This window comes from Pseudorca crassidens, chromosome 5, assembly GCF_039906515.1.
Source record: "Pseudorca crassidens isolate mPseCra1 chromosome 5, mPseCra1.hap1, whole genome shotgun sequence".
Lineage (NCBI taxonomy): Eukaryota > Metazoa > Chordata > Mammalia > Artiodactyla > Delphinidae > Pseudorca > Pseudorca crassidens.
In genome coordinates, this window is record NC_090300.1 from 54685976 (window position 1) to 54705772 (window position 19797).

The window sequence follows — 19797 nt, forward strand, 5'->3', positions numbered from 1 at the left end:
TGCTGCTGCCACCCACACCCCTCCCCCCCTTCCAGGCAGGCAGCATCTAATTAACATCTCAAGAAAGCTCTGCCCCCTTCCCCGAAGGAGTGTGTTGGGCTTGGGGGGTGGGGAGGCGTCGAGGCTGCACTAGGATTCCTGGTATTCCGATCTCAAAACAACAGCAAAATGGATTCTATATCAGTGATGTCTTAGTCAATACAATGAAACGGCGTCTGAGGCAATTCACGTGAGGGTAAATGCAAACCAGGGGGTCTGGAGCGGGGTGGAGGTAGGTGCTTTACAAAGGACTAGCCACAGACACAGAGAACACACACACACACACACACACACTCACACTCCCAGGAGTTCCGGTCTGATTGGGGAAAAGCAGAGAACACATCCCTTTCACCTGCTTAAGTTCAGCCATAAAACTGAAATGTCACAGCCACAAAGTCAGAAAGCACAGGCAGGGCTGAGTTAAAACGATAAATAAAGGTGAGCGGCAGACCTGCGTTTAAGAGAGCGCTGAGAGGGAGTCGGGGCGCCGACGGCAGAAAAGGGGGGGAAGGGGAGGCAGTTGCCAGCTACAAGACCAGCATAGCAATAACTGCCCCCTTGGAGCGGCAGGTTCGGCGTCGCGGGGACAGCCAGGCTCACAATGTCATCTAGCAGGTAGCTGGAAAACGTGAGGGACCAGTGCCTTTATTCGCGCTGTTGTTATTCTTTTTGCAGAAAGGGACAGTGGGGTCTAGAGCCTTGGCACTAGACGACTGCCCGGGGCTTGTGTACATACACACGCACGCACACACACACGAGCCTTTCATTTTAATGCTCTTACACCGGTCTACGATGAAACTGGCATAAGCTCCACGAGTTCTCAGGGGAGCTTTGGCTGCCACCAAAGGAGGACACGTACCGCACAGCCCCTGCTGTGGGTGCTTAGCCAAGAGCACCTCAGCAACCCCCGAATCTAAACGAGAATCCAGGTTCCCTCGCGTCGCATTCGCCCGCCTCTGCCTACCAGCCCGAGCCCCAGTTCCACGCACCAAGCCCATTCACCCTGACCCAAAACACTGGAAAGAAATCAGAAAACATGTTCCACTCACCCTCAAAGCCGAGAGATCGATTTCATCCAGGCTGCGAGCCGGAGAGTCGCTCGCCATGTCGACTTCTTCGCGGGAGAAATGGACCAAAACCACCCCGAAGATTCCCCGTTGAAAATTCCACCTCGGTCTATTTCACTCGCGTCCTCATGCGGGTGTCGCGCCAGAGGCCCGGGGCCCAGCCTCCCCCGCCCACCCCGGCCCCACAGCGCCTGATCGCGATCCTCAGCGCGTCAGTCCGCCGGCTCCGGGAGCCCAGCCTGCGCGGATCTCCAAGCCCGGAGTCGCGGTGCGTGTGGGCTGTGCGCCCTGAGCAGCTAAGGGCGCTGGGGCTGCGTGGGTGTATTTAAATGGGACATGCTTCTTTGCTTGTGCGTGGATGGCGGCTGCATTGGCTGTTATAATGAGACACATCAACTCCTCCACTCAGCTGGGGGGGTGGGGGTGGAGAACCACACAGAACTGTCTATCACCGCTTCCTGGGAGGAGTAAAGGGGGCGGGGGGGGAAGAGGCGGAGGAGGCGTGGTCTCCTACTGGGGAGAGGCCGCGCTTCCTGACCCGGTCCCTCTGCACCAACGTGGGTGGGGGAGGGGCGCGCAACCTTTCAGCCCAGGTTTTGCGGGCTAATCGGTCTGGATCTAAAGAGCTGTTCCTGAACCCTGCCGTGCTTATCGTAGGGACAAGGGGACTTTATTTTTCTGTGTCCAATTCTTGCGCTGCAGCAAAATGGCCCTTCAGTCGCATTTTGAGGGGTTTTCGGCAGGATTCAAATGCTCCAACGTTGAAAAAAAATCCGGAGGGAAAAAGAAAAAGAGCGACGCCCTCCCTCCCCCATTAATTATTTGTGGGGCTGGAGTAGCGCGGGCTGCTGCAACCGGTGCATATAAGGACTTGTGTGCAAGGAAGGGGGTCCGCCTCCAGCCGCGGAACGAATGGGGGAGAAGCGCACTCGCGCCGGGCGCCCAGATCCCCGCTTCGGCAATTTGCAGCTGCCGCTGAGTCGGGTCCTCCTGCGGCCCCCGGGACCCCGCCTGGCAGTTATCGAGGGCCGGTCACTCGCCGCCTCCGGGCTGGGAAGGTTTGCGAAAAGCGGGAAAGCTGGGAGCTCTGAGCTCCCTCTTGGCCTCGCCACACCCAGGACCTACCCGTACCGCAATTCCCCCACGGAAACGACCGAACTGAAACGAGGATTGTTCTCTGGGTGCAATGGCTTGAATGCTTCAGGTAATTCGGAAGGCAATACTGGATAAGGCAGCACACGCCGCCTCAAGACACTGCATCGTCCTTTCCGGCAGTGTTTCTGCTGCTGACCTACCCAGATTGATAGAGAAAGTTTGGCTGGCGGATAAGATGCAACCCAGAAGATGTACGGCGTGAGAGCGATTTCACTCCACCCGTATTCTCATTTATAGGCTGTACGTTTACAGTGGTAAACCTGACGTTCTGTAATCTGGAGTGTCAAGTCACTTCCCCCAGCCTCCTCGCACAGCCCTTCCTGTCCGGCCTTGGCCACGCGAAATACATAGGATGAAACGCTAAAATTGAACTTTTCTCCCAATACAGCAGTAGCTTCGAAAGCATTATCTGCACCTCTGTTAGGATGAGAATTTTCTTCTGGCCAAGTGTCCTGAGGGTTTTTTAGTCGTGTGATATGAATATCAGCTTCAGAACAATGCTTTTGAATGAATGAACAGAACCCAATGTAGTTAGTTCTTCAGGACTGCAGACGTTAGGGGACTTTCAAACAGCATTCGGTATGCGGTCTGCTGTTTTTGTTAATAATATTCTATTTATTTATATGCATCGAGCATCATGAAACTTGAAAATTGTTCCAACATCTCAGTGGCCATAACAGTTTAGGAGCTTTTGCCATTAAAACGTCAAACGTTTAAATGTGTCATATTCAAAACATTTGATTTGATCTCACATTTACTAATAAAATCATCCAGCTCGAGGTAGTAACAAAGCCACCAAGTAATGTCGAAATGACGTAAAAACCTATCATTTCTCATCGTCCTTATTTTTCCTTTCTCTGTGCCTTTTTTACCCTTAATCTAGATGACAAGTTAATGTATTGTCTCAGTATTGAAAGAAAATAATTAAGATCAGGTATTGATATCTATGAACAGAACTATTTTTAAAACTCCAAACATATGAAAAATGAGGTAGACATTTTTTTCAAGAGGAACCTTCATTTTATACCCCCAATTTTATTTGAAACATCACAAATAGGTCATTTCTTTTAGCGTTAATCAGCTGTTTAGGACGTAAGGGTGTCATGCTACTGGCACTAAATTCTACCCTTGGGTTTAGAATCCGATTAGAAAACCGTATATTCGGTACAGCGCTGTGTACTAAGTGGGGGAGGGCTTCCTAGGAGCCTGAGAGGATGATAAGAGAGTCAGGTGGAGGCAGGGATGCTGGTTGCAGGAAATACCATAAAAGGAGAGATTACAATAGCCAAGGTCCCTCCAGCTGGTAAGGGAAGGAGGAAACTCCAGGCAGTTTGTGCTGGAGGTGAAGTAATTGTGCTGACTGGGCTGAGGAGGAAAGCAGAGGTCAGATCAGGTAGAGCTTTGCATACCCATTTAAGGAACTTGAACTTTATTTTTTAGGTCAAGTGTATATCAAATTTCAGCCATTTCTGTAAAAACTCCTAATGTTTTGCCATATCTGTAAACCTCCTGGACAGTTGTTATTTACTTAACATTTTTCTTTAAATCAACACTTTTCTTTTTTCTCATATTTAACTTAAAAGGAAACATAAGTCAGTACTGTGGATGGAAAGCTAGTAACACCTGCTAAAAAATAGAAGGAAATCATTACAATAAATACAATGGAAAATAAAACAATATTATTAAATTATAAGTAACTACCTATCCTGAGTTTTTAATTTGTTAAAAGAGAGATTAGCAAATGCCAGAAAAGGCATTCAAAACTTGACCAAAATGAGATTTTCTTCCTGGTGTAATCTGAAAGGTTGAAAGAATTGTTATCATTTATGTGCAGTTTGAAAGCCTGCAAAACAATATGATACGCTGTTTATGTCTATCTAAATATGTAGGTAACTATAAAAAGCATGGACATAGGAAGGATACAGAAGCATGAACTTCGGGGCAGTGAGAAGGGAAGAAGAGAAAGAGGATGGGAAAGCACAAAGGAGGCTCCAACAATGGTATCTAATTTAATTTTTTTTAAAAGATCTTAGGGCCTCCCTGGTGGCACAGTGGTTAAGAATACACCTGCCAGTGCAGGGGACACGGGTTCGAGCCCTGGTCCGGGAAGATCCCACATGCCGCGGAGCAACTAAGCCCGTGTACCACAACTACTGAGCCTGCGCTCTAGAGCCCGTGAGCCACAACTATTAAATCTGCATGCCACAACTACTGAAGCCCGTGGGCCTAGAGCCTGTGCTCCGCAACAAGAGCAGTCACCGCAATGAGAAGCCCATGCACCACAAAGAAGAGTAGCCCCTGCTCGCCGTAACTAGAGAAAGCCCGCACGCAGCAAAAAAGACCCAACACAGCCAAAAATAAAATAAATTTATTTTAAAAAAGAGATCTTAAGCAAATATTGCTAAATGTTTGGAATCATTCAGTCTGGATTGTTACTAATGGGTGCTTGGGCCAAGGAAACAAGGTATCACCCCAAGGGACTACCACCAATTTCCAGGAGAAATGAGACCACACACACACACATGCTGAAGGTAAACTATACATACTTACATCGCCCGACCTCCACCATGCCCTGTCCTGCCCCTCTTCCTACTGCAATCAGCAAAGCAAGCACTCAGACTTAGAAGTGGTACCACAGATAGGCAAGTGAGATTTCCAAACACTGAGTATACCAATCACCAATCATTCGTGGAAATCTATTACCATGAAACACAGGCACTTATTTCTTTCTTTCTTTTTTTTTTTTTTTTTTTGCAGTACTTGGGCCTCTCACTGTTGTGGCCTCTCCCTCTGCGGAGCACAGGCTCCAGATGCGCAGGCTCAGCGGCCAAACCTCACGGGCCCAGCCGCTCCACGGCATGTGGGATCTTCCCAGACAGGGGCACGAACCCGTGTCCCCTGCATCGGCAGACGGACTCTCAAACACTGCGCCACCAGGGAAGCCCTTTTTTTTTTTTTTAATTTATTTATTTTTGGCTGTGTTGGATCTTCATTGCTGCACACAGGCTTTCTCTAGTTGTGGCGAGCGAGGGCTGCTCTTCGTTGGGGTGCGTGAGCTTCTCATTGTGGTGGCTTCCCTTGTTGTGGAGCATGGGCTGTAGGCTCATGGGCTTCAGTAGTTATGGCACTGGGCTCAGTAGTTGTGGCGCACAGGCTTAGTTGGTCCGTGACGTGGGATCTTCCTGGACCAGGGATCGAACCCGTGTCCCCTGCATTGGCAGGCAGATTCTTAACCACTGTGCCACCAGGGAAGTCCAAGACAGAAACTGATTTCAGTCAATAAACAAATTGAAAGCTCCTAGTTATTTTTAATGGAGCAAAAATAGATTTTATTATATATATATTTTTTACCCTCAGATGTATAATACAGAATCTTACATTCATAAAACAACCAGATTATTATGAAAACAAACTAGAGGACTAATTAAGAATTTATTTATTGAAATTCTTTAATGAGTTGGACAGTAATAACTAATACTGTGTTGCAGATACTCTTATAAGCATTCATGTATTAACATATTTAATCTTTATAATCTTACAAAATAGGCAATATTATTAGAATATTCATTTTACGGATGAGTAAACCAAAAAATAGAAAGGTTAATTAACTTACTGAAGGCAACACAGTAATAAATGGTTGAACCAGAATTTGAACTCAGGCTCTTGCTCACCATGCTATACTGACTTAGGCTGAACTGAAGGGTAAATTAGCAAGCTAGAAGATTGGGCTCAGTTTTCTCCTAGATTGCAGGAGAAAGGATAAAGCAATGAGCAAACATTTAAGTAATATGGAGAATAACTCCAGAAGTTTCAACATTTCTCTAACAAGAGAGCTAGAGAATGGATGGAAGGAAATACTCAAAGACATGAGACAAAATGTTCCAATATCTTCAGGTGAAAAGCTCTTGTTTAGTGTATAAGTAAAAAGCATCACACCTGAACACATCATGAAGGAATTTCAGAGCATCAAGGATACAAAGGAAATTCTCACCAGATCACCTACTTCTCATCAGCAACAATGGATGCTAGTAGAAAATGGAACAAAGTATTCTAAGGGAATTGCTTTTAACTCAAAATTCTCTACCCAACTAAACTATCATTTCAGAGAGAATACAAAATAATGACATATTTTCAGATACATAAGGATTCAAATGGTTGATCATCTCTTAAATTATTATTGAAAAGTGTATTCCACCAAAGGGAAAACTGAATCACAAAAGAAAACAATGCAATACAAAAGACAATGGGAAGCAAAAGTAGCAAACTCTGTTTGTCACCCGCTCAAAGTCATTCTCATTCTTCCTTACCGGCAAAATTCTGATCTTGAGAATTTATCCTCCATGTGTTTCAAGAATATGGGCTCTCCCCAGCCCCAGAGAAAGAATGAATGTTACCTAGTCTACACTCATCATAGTTATCTATTCTCCCTCCTAATGCTTGGTTTAGACATGGATATATCATGCAACACTAAGTTAATAAAGGGGGTATAAGAATGGTTTTCCTCTTAAAAAACTGAAAAAAAAAAAGAAGAAGAAGAAAAGAAGGAAGCAAGAGAAGAGAGGAAGACCAAGAAAAGCCTCCTGCCTGTGGCAGCCATCCTCCAAGGTGGCTCCCACTGAGCCCCACCTCCTGGTGTATGCTCTTGTGTCGTTCTGTCCAACATAGAATACAGAGGACTTCCAAAACTGGGTAATAAAAACTGGGTAATAAAAGGCATTTCAGCTTTTACCTTGTTTTCTTGGGTCACTTGCTCTAAGGCAGGGTTTCTCAGCCTCAGCACTACTGACATTTTGGGCCTGATAACTCATGTTGTAGGGGGCTGTCATGTGCAGTGTTGGATGTTTAGAAGCATCCCTGGTCCCTACTTACCAGATGCCAATAACACTTCCCATTTGGGAAAACCAAAAATATCTCCAGACATTGCCGAATGTCCCTTAGAAAGCAAAATCACCCCCAGTTGAGAACCACTGCTCTAGGGGAAGCCAGCTACCGTGTCCTGCAGACATTCATGCAACTTGCCAGCCATGTAAGCTTCCTTGGAGTGGATTCTCCAGCACAGTCAAGCTTTCAGATGACTACAATCCCTGCTGGCCCTAACTGCAACCTCATGAGAGATCCTGAGTTAGATCCATCCAACCAAGCTGCTCCCAAATCCCTGCCTCACAGAAACCGTGATAAATAATAAATGTTATTGTTGTTATAAGCCACTTGATTTGTCATGCAGCAGTAGATAACTAATACAGTAGATAACTAATAGCTGGACCTGTAGCAGCCATCTTCCTAACCATCACCAGGTTAGGATGGGCTTGAGAAAAAAAGCAGAATATGAAAAGCACTTGGATCCTTAATCACATTATTGAGCCACTAAATCCAGGAACAACCTCTGAACTTCTTTTTATGTGACATAAGTTTTTCTCTCTTTATTTAAGCTCTCTTTAGTTGCATATTTTGTTATGTGCAACCAAACACTTCCTGTTACGGAAAATAAAAATTAAAACTTTTAATAAGTTTTATTGCTGATTCATAAAGTAGAAAGAAAAAATGATAATCTAAAACTAAAATAATCTTATCACCATGATAAAGGGAAAGGAGAGAGAGAAAAGCATGTTAAGATTTTTGTCTTATTTGGAGATGTATATATATACTTTCTCTAAACACAGAAAAAATGTAAGTCAGTTATGCAAGATAAATATGTGTCACCATATAGGCAAATATAAATTAGACGTGTAAGTTATAAACTACTTGAATAGAAAAAAAAGGAACAAGGATAACTCGATGAATTCAAGTTAAATAAGAAAAGAAAAAATATAAACCAGAATATGTAGTGTAAAGGACATGCTTCTGGAGTGGTGGGGCCCACTCAGCATCCATTCTGCTTTTGTATCCTGCAGTAGGTAGACTAATGCCCTCCACCTGCCAAAGATGTTCATGTTCCAATCCCCAGAACCTGTATGTTACCTTACATGGCAAGAAGGTCTTTGCACGTGTGCTTAAATTAAGGAATTTGAGATGGGGAGATTATCCTGAACTAAGCAAAGTGGGCCTAATATAATCACAGAGGTCTTTAACAGTGAAAGAGGGAGGCGGAAGAGGAATCAAAATTAGAGGAAGAGATGAAATGGAAGAAAGACACAGAGAAATGCAACATCGCTGGCTTTGAAAATGAAGGAAGGGGGCCAGAAGCCAAGGAATATGGGCAGAGGCTCTAGAAGCTGGAAAGGCAAAGAAGTGGGTTCCCCTCTAGAGCCATCAGAAAGGAATGTGGCCCTACAGACACCATAATTTTAGCCCAGTAAGACCCCTTTTGACTTCATACCTCCAGACTGTAAGATAATAAATTTGTGCTGTTTAAAGCCACGAAGTTTGTGGTAATTTGCCACAGCTGTGATTTAAAAAAAAAAAAAAAAAAACTAATTCAACTTCCTGTATCCATATTTCCTTTTGAATAATTGTCTCTTTCCCCTTGGTTACAGATATTGGAGTTGTTCCTTGGGTTTTCTGCCCGTTGGTATCCAAAGGGTGATAGGTGTCTGAAATCAGAACAGTAGAAGGCCCCTTCACAGAAACCTGGAAGTTGAGAAGAATGGCAACAGACTGAAAATGGTTAGTGACCATTCATTCCAATTGTGGTGCCCTACCCATAAGGTGTTTACTAGTGTCCTTTCCTCCTTCCTGTTTCTCAGAAGTTGCCTTTTTCCAATCCATTTCCAAGCGTGGCCTCTGTGCTAGTTATCTATTGCTGTGTAACAAACCACCTAAAAACTTAGTGAATAAAACAAGTTCTTCCTTTTGCTCACACATCTGTAATCTGGCAGGGTTTGATGGGAAAGTTTCATTTGCTCCACAGAGCATCAGCTACGGCTGGAGAACCCATTTCTGAAATGGCTCACTCATGTACCTAGCAGATTTGGTCCTGGGCTATGCACTGAGGCCACCGAGGCTGGTGGCTGGAAGATTTGGTTCCTCTCCACGTTGGTCTCTCCGTGGGCTGTTGAGACTTCTTTATGGCATGGTGGCTGAGTTACAAGAACAAGCGTCCCATGAGAACCAGACAGAAGCTCTATCACCTAGCGCCATGACTGCCTAGCGTCAGCAGTCACGTGACTTCATTTCCACCATTGTCACAAATCTACGCAGATTCAAGAGGAAGACACAAACATCCCACCTTTCGATGGGAGGAGTGTCTAAGTCACATTGTAGAAAAGCATGTAGGACAGAAGAAATTGTTGCAGTAATTTTGGAAACTAAAGCCTAGCACATCCTTCCAGCCATACAATCAATTCTCTGACCTCAATATCTTTGCCTTTTGTTCATGTTAACCAGAGTTGGTTTATGCTGTTGCTTTCAACCAGAGAATAATGTATCAGGTGTAAGCACAAACATATCACAATAAGAATAAATACTTAAATTGCCTTATTAGAATCAGAGTGTGTAAAAGCAAAGCAAAACAACACCAATAACCCAAGAATACACAAATCTGCCATAGGAAATTGATAAAATTTGACCAGGCTACAAGGCGCAAGGTTTCATAATTTCCAAAAGGCAGCAGTTATGGATACCACATTCTCAGAGCACATTACTAAGAGATATCAATATTCATGTCACAGACTTATCTAAATAGATTCACAATTCTTGGACCTTCTTCACTAGAATCACGCTTATCTCTCCGGGCAGTAAACTTACTCCTAGGAATCCAATCAGAAATTTATCATCATCTTAAACAGCTCTGCCGTAGAGAATAAAACTCCAACTTCCTATTGTCCAACTACACACCCTATCCTTTGAGCTTCCTGGTAGCCTTTGCTAATATTACCACTGTTTTTAGCCTCACAGAAACCCCATATCTTCCCTTTGGTGGCATTCTTTCTTCTTTTCTAGTTGGTTTTCTCTCTTACCCTTTCTTCCTTCCCTTTCCATGATGGACCTCAAAGTGTTTAGGAGGCTGAAATTCCATATACTCTGTTCCATATAGTATGATCTGAGGTGAAAAGCCTGGTCCCTGGAGTTGAACTGCCTGAGATCAAATCCCAAAATAAAAAAGAAAAATAATACAGTTGTTTTATAGTTCTCATTTCTTGTTCCAGATAGATAGATTTTTTTTTAACCTAGTTACCTCAGAATAATGCCAAGTGACTGTATCTTTTTTGTATTAAATGGGTTCAGAGCAATTTTCCTAATTATCTAGCACCTTTTAATCTAAAAGACAAACACAACACTTGATCTAAAATACCAGTATTATACTTTCCCCAAATACAGAAAACTATTTTTACTAAAAATTTGGCAAGCCCTTTCAAAACAGCATTTTCTGTTTTCATTTTTTGAGAAATTTCTGGCAACAAACATGTATAGAAATTTTAATGCAGCTGTAAGCTTTCAATATTTACTGTAAAAGTTTGTTTATAATTTTTTTGGAAGTGCTTGATCTTCTTAAATCTTAAAGCAGTTTTAAGCTGAATTATATTCTAGCCGAATAATGGAGTTTCCAGCTTGATTTTTCCTTAATATTTTTAGGACCTAACCTAGTGTCTTGCAACAGTTAGCATTCCATACATGTCTGGTCAATGACCAAACATACTTTAATAGAAATGATAAAAGGACATCTATTCTGACCACCAGGGCCTGTCTGGACCATGTCAAAAGCCTGTGGTATGTTGCTTCCTGCTGGCTATCTCAATTAGTTCCCACTTTTTCTACAGAACTTTTCTACAGAACTGTATCCTGTTTAATTTTAGATTCTAAGCCTCCCTTACCCCACCATACACAAAATAATTTTCAGTTTTTTAGTTCATGTCCATATATTTGAATGGCGTAGGCCCACAGGTTTGCCCGGAGCTGGGAGAGGGGAGAAGTAGCCCAGCTGGATCTTTACATGAAGTCATAAGGTAAACGTCCATAAACGTTCCTATCAGACTTTTAAAGCTGGAAGGAACCTTTGAGATAACGAGTCCAACCCTCTCATTTTATAGATAAGGAAACCAAGGTCCAGAGACAGTATGTGACTTGCTCAGTGTCACAGAGTTAACACAGGAAAAAGCTTTGGGAACTAAAGCCTTTGTGTTTAAAAAAAAAAAAAAAAAGGCTGTATTTACTGTTATTGTTTTCCCTGAGATTCCGATCCACTGTTCCTTCTACTATACCTTATTGCACCCCAGATACCATCCACTTGTGCTGTGCTTTTTATCTAAAAGAAACTGTAAAGTACACAACTAATCATATTTCCCTTAATGTGTGGGCTGCCTGAGATCTCCAAGCTAAAGGAGTGGGTGTGCCACGCCTGGTATTGCCTCTAGTGGGGGCAGAAGTGCCAAAAATGGAGCCCAGAAGTTTGCTCAAGTGGGTTCTTTAAGGCAGAGAAACTGGCAGACAAAACAAGGAATGAGGAATTGTTTTGGTCGCTTGGTCAAAGAAGGCAGAGGCCAAACCTCTCTAGAGATTTAATAGAGATTTAATCTAATAGAGATTCTCTAATTTAAAATTTTAATTTCTTCTATCAAAATAGAAATCTCTAATTTAATAGAGATTTGTGCAATTACATGGATGACTTGTGTGATCTATACTGGAATATGTGTTATCTCTCTTATAACGCTTAAGATACTATATTGTGTTTTGTTGGTTTTCTTTTCCACCATTCAGCTGTTGAACACAAGCAACTTTTCTTGTTCAGCTCTATTTCTCTAGTACCTAGCATAATGCCTGCAATAAAGTGGTGCTTATAAGATTAATCAATAAATCAGTGTAAAGTAGTAGCTGATAAAGGTGGACAGAACTGGCCCTTTGAATACAGAAAAATTTGGACAAGTTTTTTGAGCCCTTTAGTTGTCAACATTTTTATATTTGTTAGATTTTACGTGACTAGCTGACTCTGAGAACAAACCAAGAGTACAATGGCTATGACTGTGTCAAAAGCTGATAATAAAAATCAGTTGTGGATCCACCTTTTGCATCTACTCACAAAGAGTATAGATTCATTCACTTAATATATCTATTCATCAAAAACGTGTATTGGGGCTCCCCTGGTGGCGCAGTGGTTGAGAGTCCGCCTGCCGATGCAGGGGACACAGGTTCGTGCCCCGGTCCGGGAAGATCCCACATGCCGTGGAACGGCTGGGCCCGTGAGCCATGGCCGCTGAGCCTGCACGTCCGGAGCCTGTGCTCTGCAACAGGAGAGGCCACAACAGGGAGAGGCCCGCATACCGCAAAAAAAAAAAAAAAAAAAGTGTATTGAATACAGGGATCATCAAAATGGTCCCTGCTTTTATAATTTAGGCATTGTTTCTAAAACCGTGGTCCATGGGCACTTGTATCAAAAAGAGAAGTAGGGCTTAATTAACATGTAGATTCCCAGAATATTGAGGGAGCAAGGCTCAGGAATCTTCACTTTTAAACAAGCACACTCCCAGATGATTTTTTTTCCCATTCCCAAATATTTATTGAACATCTTTGATGGGTAAGGTCTTTGCTTAGACCAAAGGAATAATGAGTATTGATTATACCTCTGTAAGTATCTTAGTCTGTTTGGGCTGCTATAACAAAATACCTTAGATTAGTTGGCTTATAAAAATGGAAATTTCTTTCTGACAGTTTTAGAGTCTGGAAAGTCCAAGATCCAAGTGCTGGCAGAGTCAGGGTCTGCTTCCTCATAGAAAGCCATCTTCTCATTTGTGTCCTCAAATGGCAGAAAGGGCAAGCTAGCTTTCTGGGGTCTCGTCTATAAAAGGCACTAATCTCAATCATGAGAGCTCTGCCTTTATGACTTAAACACCTCCCAAAGATCCCATCACCTTGAAGATTAGGATTTCAGCATAGGAATCTTTGGGGCAGTAAACCCAAACATTCAGTCCATATCAACATGAGACAAAATCCAACTTCAAAATGAACATAATGAAACTTAGGTTAAATGTACAGATGTCAGAAAAGCTGACAGGGGTGGAAGGAATTCAGGACAGACTGCAGTTTATGAAGAAAAGAAATAGCATCCTAAAGCTGGCTGGACAGAGGTTCTAGACATTTATAGATGCTGTTGGTGATCTCTCAGTGAAAACAGCCCAGAAAAGTTGCATAGAATTCTTTGCAACTTCTAGTATATACATCACCAGCTTCTACAATATATCACCATAGTTACTTATCTCTCTGTCCCTCCCCCATGCTTTTTTCTTCTTTGCTAAAATATTTTAAAACAAATCTTTGACATCATTTCATTTCACCTCTAAATATTTCAATATGTATCTCAAAAAAAGGGGGGGGATTTGAGTGTGGGTTGAGCTTAGTGATGTGCTTCCAAAGCATAAAATATGAAAGGGGGCAATAGTAACTTTACAGCAGAGAAATTTAGCAAACAGAAAACACTGCCTTGGCCAAGTAATCAAGGTTAACATGATCAGTGATAAGTCTTATTGATAGAATGCACACCTGACAAGATATAATGACAAAGGCACTAGTAAAATTTTAATAAAATGTGTTGTTTAGTTAATAGTAATGTGTGGATATTCGTTCTTTAGTTGTGATAAAGGTATCAGAATAATATAAGATGTTCACAATAGGAGAAACTTGGTATGGGGTATATAGGAACTATGTACTATCTTTACAACTTTTTGGTAAATCTAAAACTATTGTAAAATTTTAAGTTTATTATAAAAAGGGGGAGGAGTATAACAAATTGAATAACCTAGAAGAAATTGATAAATTCCTAGAAACATACAAGATTAATTCATGAAGAAGAAAATCTGAAGAGATCAATATGAATAAGAAGATTGAGCCCCTAATCAAAAACCTCCCAACAAAGAAAAGTCCAGGGCCCAATTGTTTCACTGGTGAATTCTACCAAACCTCTAAGGAACAATTAATAGCAGTCCTTTTCAAACCCTTCCAAAAAACTGAGGGGAGAACACTCAAACTCATTTTACATCATTACTCTGATTCCAAAGCCAGATAAGGGCACCACAAGAAAAGAAAACTACAGACCAATATTCTTGACATATATAAATGCAAAAGTTCAGTTTGCTGGTATTAGCAAACCAAACTCAACAGCACATTGAAACAATCATACCATCATACCATGATCAAGTGAGATTTACCCCTGGAATGCAAAGATGGTTCAACATACCCAAATCAATAAATGTGATACACAACATTAACAAAATGAAGGATAAAAATCACATGATCATCTCAATAGATGAAGAAAAAGCACTTGACAAAATACAACATTCTTTTTTTTTTTTTTTTTTTTTGCGGTACGCAGGCCTCTCACTGTTGTGGCCTCTCCCGTTGTGGAGCACAGGCTCTGGACACGCAGGCTCAGCGGCCATGGCTCACGGGCCCAGCCGCTCCGTGGCATGTGGGATCCTCCCAGACTGGGGCACGAACCCGTGTCCCCTGCATCGGCAGACAAACTCTCAACCACTGCGCCACCAGGGAAGCCCCAACATTTTTTATGATAAAAACTCTCAACAAATTAGGTATTGAAGGAACATACCCCAACATAATAAATGCCAAATATGGCAAGTCCACAGTTAACATCATATTCAACAGTGAATATTTGAAAACTTTTCCTCTAAGATCAGGATCAGGACAAGTGTGCCCACTCTTACCACTCCTATTCAACATAGTACAGAGCAATTAGGCAAGAAAAAGAAATAGAAGGCATCCAGATCTAAAAAGGAAGAAGCAAAATTGTCTGTGTTTGAAAATGATATAATCTTATATAGAGAAAATCCTAAGGACTCCACCAAAGGACATGTTAGAACTAATCAACAAATTCAATAAAATTGCAGGATACAAAAATTGTAGGATAAAAAATGAACATACAGAAATCAATTGTGTTTCTAGCACTGATACCTGAAAATATATGAAAAAGAAATAAAATAATCCCATTTATAATAGCATCAAAAACAATAAAATACTTAGAAATAAGTTTAACCAAGGAGATGAAAGATCAGAACACTGAACACTATTGACTTTAATGAAAGAAATTGAAGAAGACACAACTAAATGGACAGATATCCTGTGTTCATGCATCAGAAGAATTAATATTGGTAAAATGTCCATACTACTCAAAGTCATCTATAGGTTCATTGCAACCCCCATCAAAATTCCAATGACATTTTTTATAGAAATTGAAAATAAAATCCTAACATTTAAATGGAACAACAAAAGACCCTGAATAGCCAAAGCAGTCTTGAGAAAGCTGGAGGCATCACACTTCCTGATTTCAAACTATGTTACTAAGCTTTATTAATTAAAACAGTAGGTACTGTCATAAGAACAGGCACACAGACCTATGAAACAGAATCGAGAATGGGAAAATGATAGTCTTTTCAATAAGTGATGCTGGAAAAACTGGATATCACATGCAAAAGAATGAAATTGGATCCTATCCTATACTACTCACAAAAATTAACTCAAAATGAATTAAAGACTTAAACATAGGCCTGAAATCATAAAACTCCTAGAAAAAAAATATAGAAAAGCTTGGCATTGATCTTGGCAATGATTTTTGGATATAACATCATAAGCACAAGCAAAAAGAGCGAAAATAAATAAGTAGGACTACATCACACTAAAAAGCTTCTGCACAGCAAAGGAAATGATCAACAAAATGAAAAGCAACTTATGGAGTGGGAGAAAATATTTGCAAAATATCTATCTGATAAGGGGTTAATATCCAAAATATTGGGTTGGCCAAAAAGTTCATTTGGGTTTTTCCATGAGATGTTATGGAATGAACGAACTTTTTGGCCAACCCAATATATAAGAAACTCACACAACTCAATAGCAAAAAACAAAACAAAACAAAAAATAACAATGTGATTAAAGGAAATGAAATTTCTGCACTTCTGTGTTCATTGCACAATAACCAAGATACAGAAACAACCTAAGTGTCCATCTTCAGATGAATGGATAAAGAAAAGTGGAGTATCATTCAGCCATAAGAAAGAAGGGAATCCTGTCATTTGTGACAACATGGATGGGCCTTGAGGGCATTATGCTAAGTGAAATATGTCAGATAGAGAAAGACAAACGCTATATGATCTCATGTATGTGTGGAATCTAAAAAAGGCAAACTCACAGAAACAGAGAGTAGAATGATGGTTGCCAGGGTCTATGGGGTGAGGAAATGGGGAGATGCTGGTCAAAGGGTATAAACTTCCAGTTATAAAATGAATAAGTTCTGGGGATCTAATGTACAAAATGGTGACTATAACAATACTGTGTTATATACTTGAAAGTTGTTAATAGAGTAAATCTTAAAGGTTCTCACCACACACACACGCAAAGGTAATTTTAAGAGATGACGGAGGTTTTAACTAACCTTTTGTGGTAGTCATTTCACAATATAAACTTATGCATCAAATCATCACATTGTATACTTTAAACTTACACAATGTTATATATCTATTATATCTCAATAAAGCTGGAAAATAATAAAATAGAAATTAAAAATAAAAAGTAAAATATGTAATTCCAATCTCTTGTGATTTTTCTCATTCTCATTTTAAATGTACAGTAACTTTTGGGAATAAACATCTGTTCCTTTCAATAAATACTTACAAAAATCTTAGTTTAAAAAAAAGGCAGGGGAAGAACAACAATGCCACATCAGAAAGAAAACTGGTCTCAAACCAGGTCAGAGACAGACATATTTGCATAATGTAATTCATAGCCACCTTCTGCAAAAATACTTACATTCATGATAAAATTCTTAAGCACTTTTCTGATGGACTTTAATGAAATTAAAACTTGTTCTGGAAATAGTTACTGACCCATCCAGCTGGCTGCCAGTTAAAGGTCCAATGAACTTTAGATAGTTTTTCTTTTTAATTTGTTCTGTATTGAATATATTATCAATCTCTTTTTCTATAAAATAAGAGTGAATCATTGAATGAACTTGGTAGGACCTTTTTCCTTGAATGGTGGCAACATTTTATGGTAATAAATTATTTGAAAATTAATTCATTAATTGAAAATTACTTAAATTATTTGAAAAGTTTTCTTGAATAGCACCTAACAAAAATAACAGTCTCTAATATCATCTAATACCCAGTCATACTTGTATTATTTTCAGATGATTCTTAATCTCACTAATGTTTGGGAATCACGGGCCCCTGTTTGACAGACTGGAAGAGCTGATAACAACCTCTGGCTTTCTTTGTAAAAGAAACAGCAGAGTCCATGATCAAGGTATGACGCCGGAGTCCACAGGTTCTGAACTTTTCTTACATTTTGGATGCTTTTGATAATTTGAAGCTATGGACCATCTCCCTAGAAAAATGCACATCTGCACACATCTAAAAATTTTCAGGGGAGTTCACACGGCTCTTGAGCTCATCCAAGGGGTCTCAGACCTGGTTAAGAACACATGCTTTAAATGTTGCCTACTGATTTGTCACTCTGCTGCTCTCACTACAACAGGACGTGCACATTACTATGTTTCCTTGCCAGAGGACACTGTGCTACTGTCAAGGCCTCCAAACTCGACTGACAATACAATCTGTAATCACATGATAGAGTAGAAAATGCCATAGATTTGGTAGCAGAAGACCTAGATTCTCCAAGTTGCTCTTTCAATACTTCGAGCGAATCACTTTAGGGAGACAAAGATAGGTCAAGTTTAAGCCTAGGAACTTATAGTGCAAGGAACTCTACAATATTATCATTTCCATTTTACAAATTGGAAGCCGAGAATTAGTTAAATAATGCATCCAAAGAAATATTCAGCTTGTATCTATTTAGTCAGGTTTCAACATGAGGCTTGTCTGAATTTAAAACTCACATTTTTTTCCCAAATTACGTTGGTGGTCTTCAAACTGTGCATGAGAGAACCTCCTGGGTATGGTTGGCCCTAGCAGTGTGGGGTGAGGGATACCTTCGGCCCATTAGTTATATATATATGATTTCTTAATTAGAATTTGCTAGGCTGCCAAAATATTTGGAAACCACTTCATTTCACTCTACTGTTCAATCCCAAAATCCGTAAAAGAGGCATAATGTTAATATCTATTTTACTATGAGGGATAAGTAAGAAGACCATGTGAAGCTGCTGTGTAAACGTCTAGGCATTGTCCAGATGGGAAATATTAGTGCAGTTACTCTACGACAATGAAGTAGAGAGCTTTTCTCCTTAAAAATATTTACTACAATCAACCTGCAACCTTGGTGGCATGTTTCATGCACCTGGAAAGCATGATAGCTTTCAAATGGTTTGGAGGCACTAGCTTAGATTTGAAGTCTGTATGTAAAGGGTGATGTCTCTATACATTTTTGAATGTCTAATTATTAATACACTATTAACTGCATAATGAGATTTTAAACTACCATGAATACATCTTCTCAAATGTCTTTGAACTGACCTACATTCCATTTAAAATCTTTTTTAAAAGGTTATTTAGAATTTCTGAATACTTTCACATATGATTGTGGGTTTATCATAATTTAAAAATATTATTATAACTTTCATTGGGACTGAATCTTAATATCTGGGATTTCAAGACTGGCCCTATCTGCTACTCATTTACCTGGTGACTTGGTGAAAACACGTCAGACCGCACTGTGATGGCTGTAACAGGAGAATGGCCTCCAGAAGTCTGTTGAAACATTTAAAGCCCAGGCATCCAAAGTCAAAAGAGAAATCTACCACGTTATTGCTGAGCTAACTTGTGGGTAGAAGTCACATCTTCCATAAATGAGATATATATGCTCCCTTTTCCAAAAAACAATTTTTTTTGGACACACGGTGAAAAAAACAACTACAAAAAGAAAATTCCCCTTGTATGTTTTACACTTCAAAACGATTATCACTTTCATAACTGAGTCATCGAAACTTCCTGAGTCTTGCTTTTTTAAGTGAAAAGACCAATTGCTAACCTATTTTCTTTTCCACTTCACCATCTTCACCAGCAAAATCAACAACTCAGAAACAGTCTTTGGTGAAACTGCAAAGTAGGCAAGGTTCTTTCTTCTATGACTTTCTTCTCCCTTCCTCTCCTTGTCTCCCACCTCGTGGAACTCCCAGCTCCTCCCAGGTATTCTGAGCCTGTGGACTTGTAGGACATTTTGCTCCCCAAGGCTACTCTTCCTTAAAGTATACAGAGCCAAAATTACCCTTTCCTTCCTTTTCTGACAATGCCAACCCCCATCTTTTACTGCTCCTTACCTCAACTGGCTGCTGCAGTCTGCCCTTTCATTTATTTCTAATTCACTCCTGATTACATTCCCCAGCTTCTGGTCCCAGTGCTTTCCTGCCTTCCAGCCTCACCACTCACAGTCACCTGGCAGTCTGTGGAGGAGGCAGCTGGCTTCCACCACTCACAATGTGTTCTATGTAAGTGAAGGCCCTGCACGGGGAACACAGTGTGAACGAAGCCCAGAGGTATGCAAAGTCACTGTCCCGGATGAGGCCATTCAAAGGAAAGCCCACAGCTGAACTCCAGTCCTCCTCAAGATTCACCTTTATCTTCATTTCTGCCTCCTCCTTGGCATTCTCCTTTCCTTGTAAAGCTCACGATGTGGATTTAGATAGACCTGGGTTTGGATGGTGACA

General features: G+C 40.8%; 1 protein-coding gene and 1 long non-coding RNA gene across 8 annotated transcripts in view; one reads left to right on the top strand and one right to left on the bottom strand.

Moving 5' to 3' along the window:
• TNIK (TRAF2 and NCK interacting kinase) overlaps positions 1-1531 on the bottom strand; it is a 423010-nt gene extending 421479 nt beyond the window's left edge. For 3 of the 7 annotated variants that reach the window (XM_067738026.1, XM_067738024.1, XM_067738023.1), the window contains exon 1: positions 1089-1531. In XM_067738026.1, coding sequence (XP_067594127.1) covers positions 1089-1145 — 57 coding nt within the window. In that variant the 5' untranslated portion in view covers positions 1146-1531. The remainder of the gene's footprint in view (positions 1-1088) is intronic. The other 4 variants (XM_067738028.1, XM_067738027.1, XM_067738025.1 and 1 more) reach the window with 2 other exon arrangements.
• On the top strand, positions 1304-17443 carry LOC137224911 (uncharacterized). Its single transcript, XR_010943569.1, has 3 exons — positions 1304-1374; positions 8735-8864; positions 17323-17443. It is a non-coding gene; the product is annotated as an uncharacterized lncRNA (long non-coding RNA).
• Positions 17444-19797: the final 2354 nt, after the last annotated feature.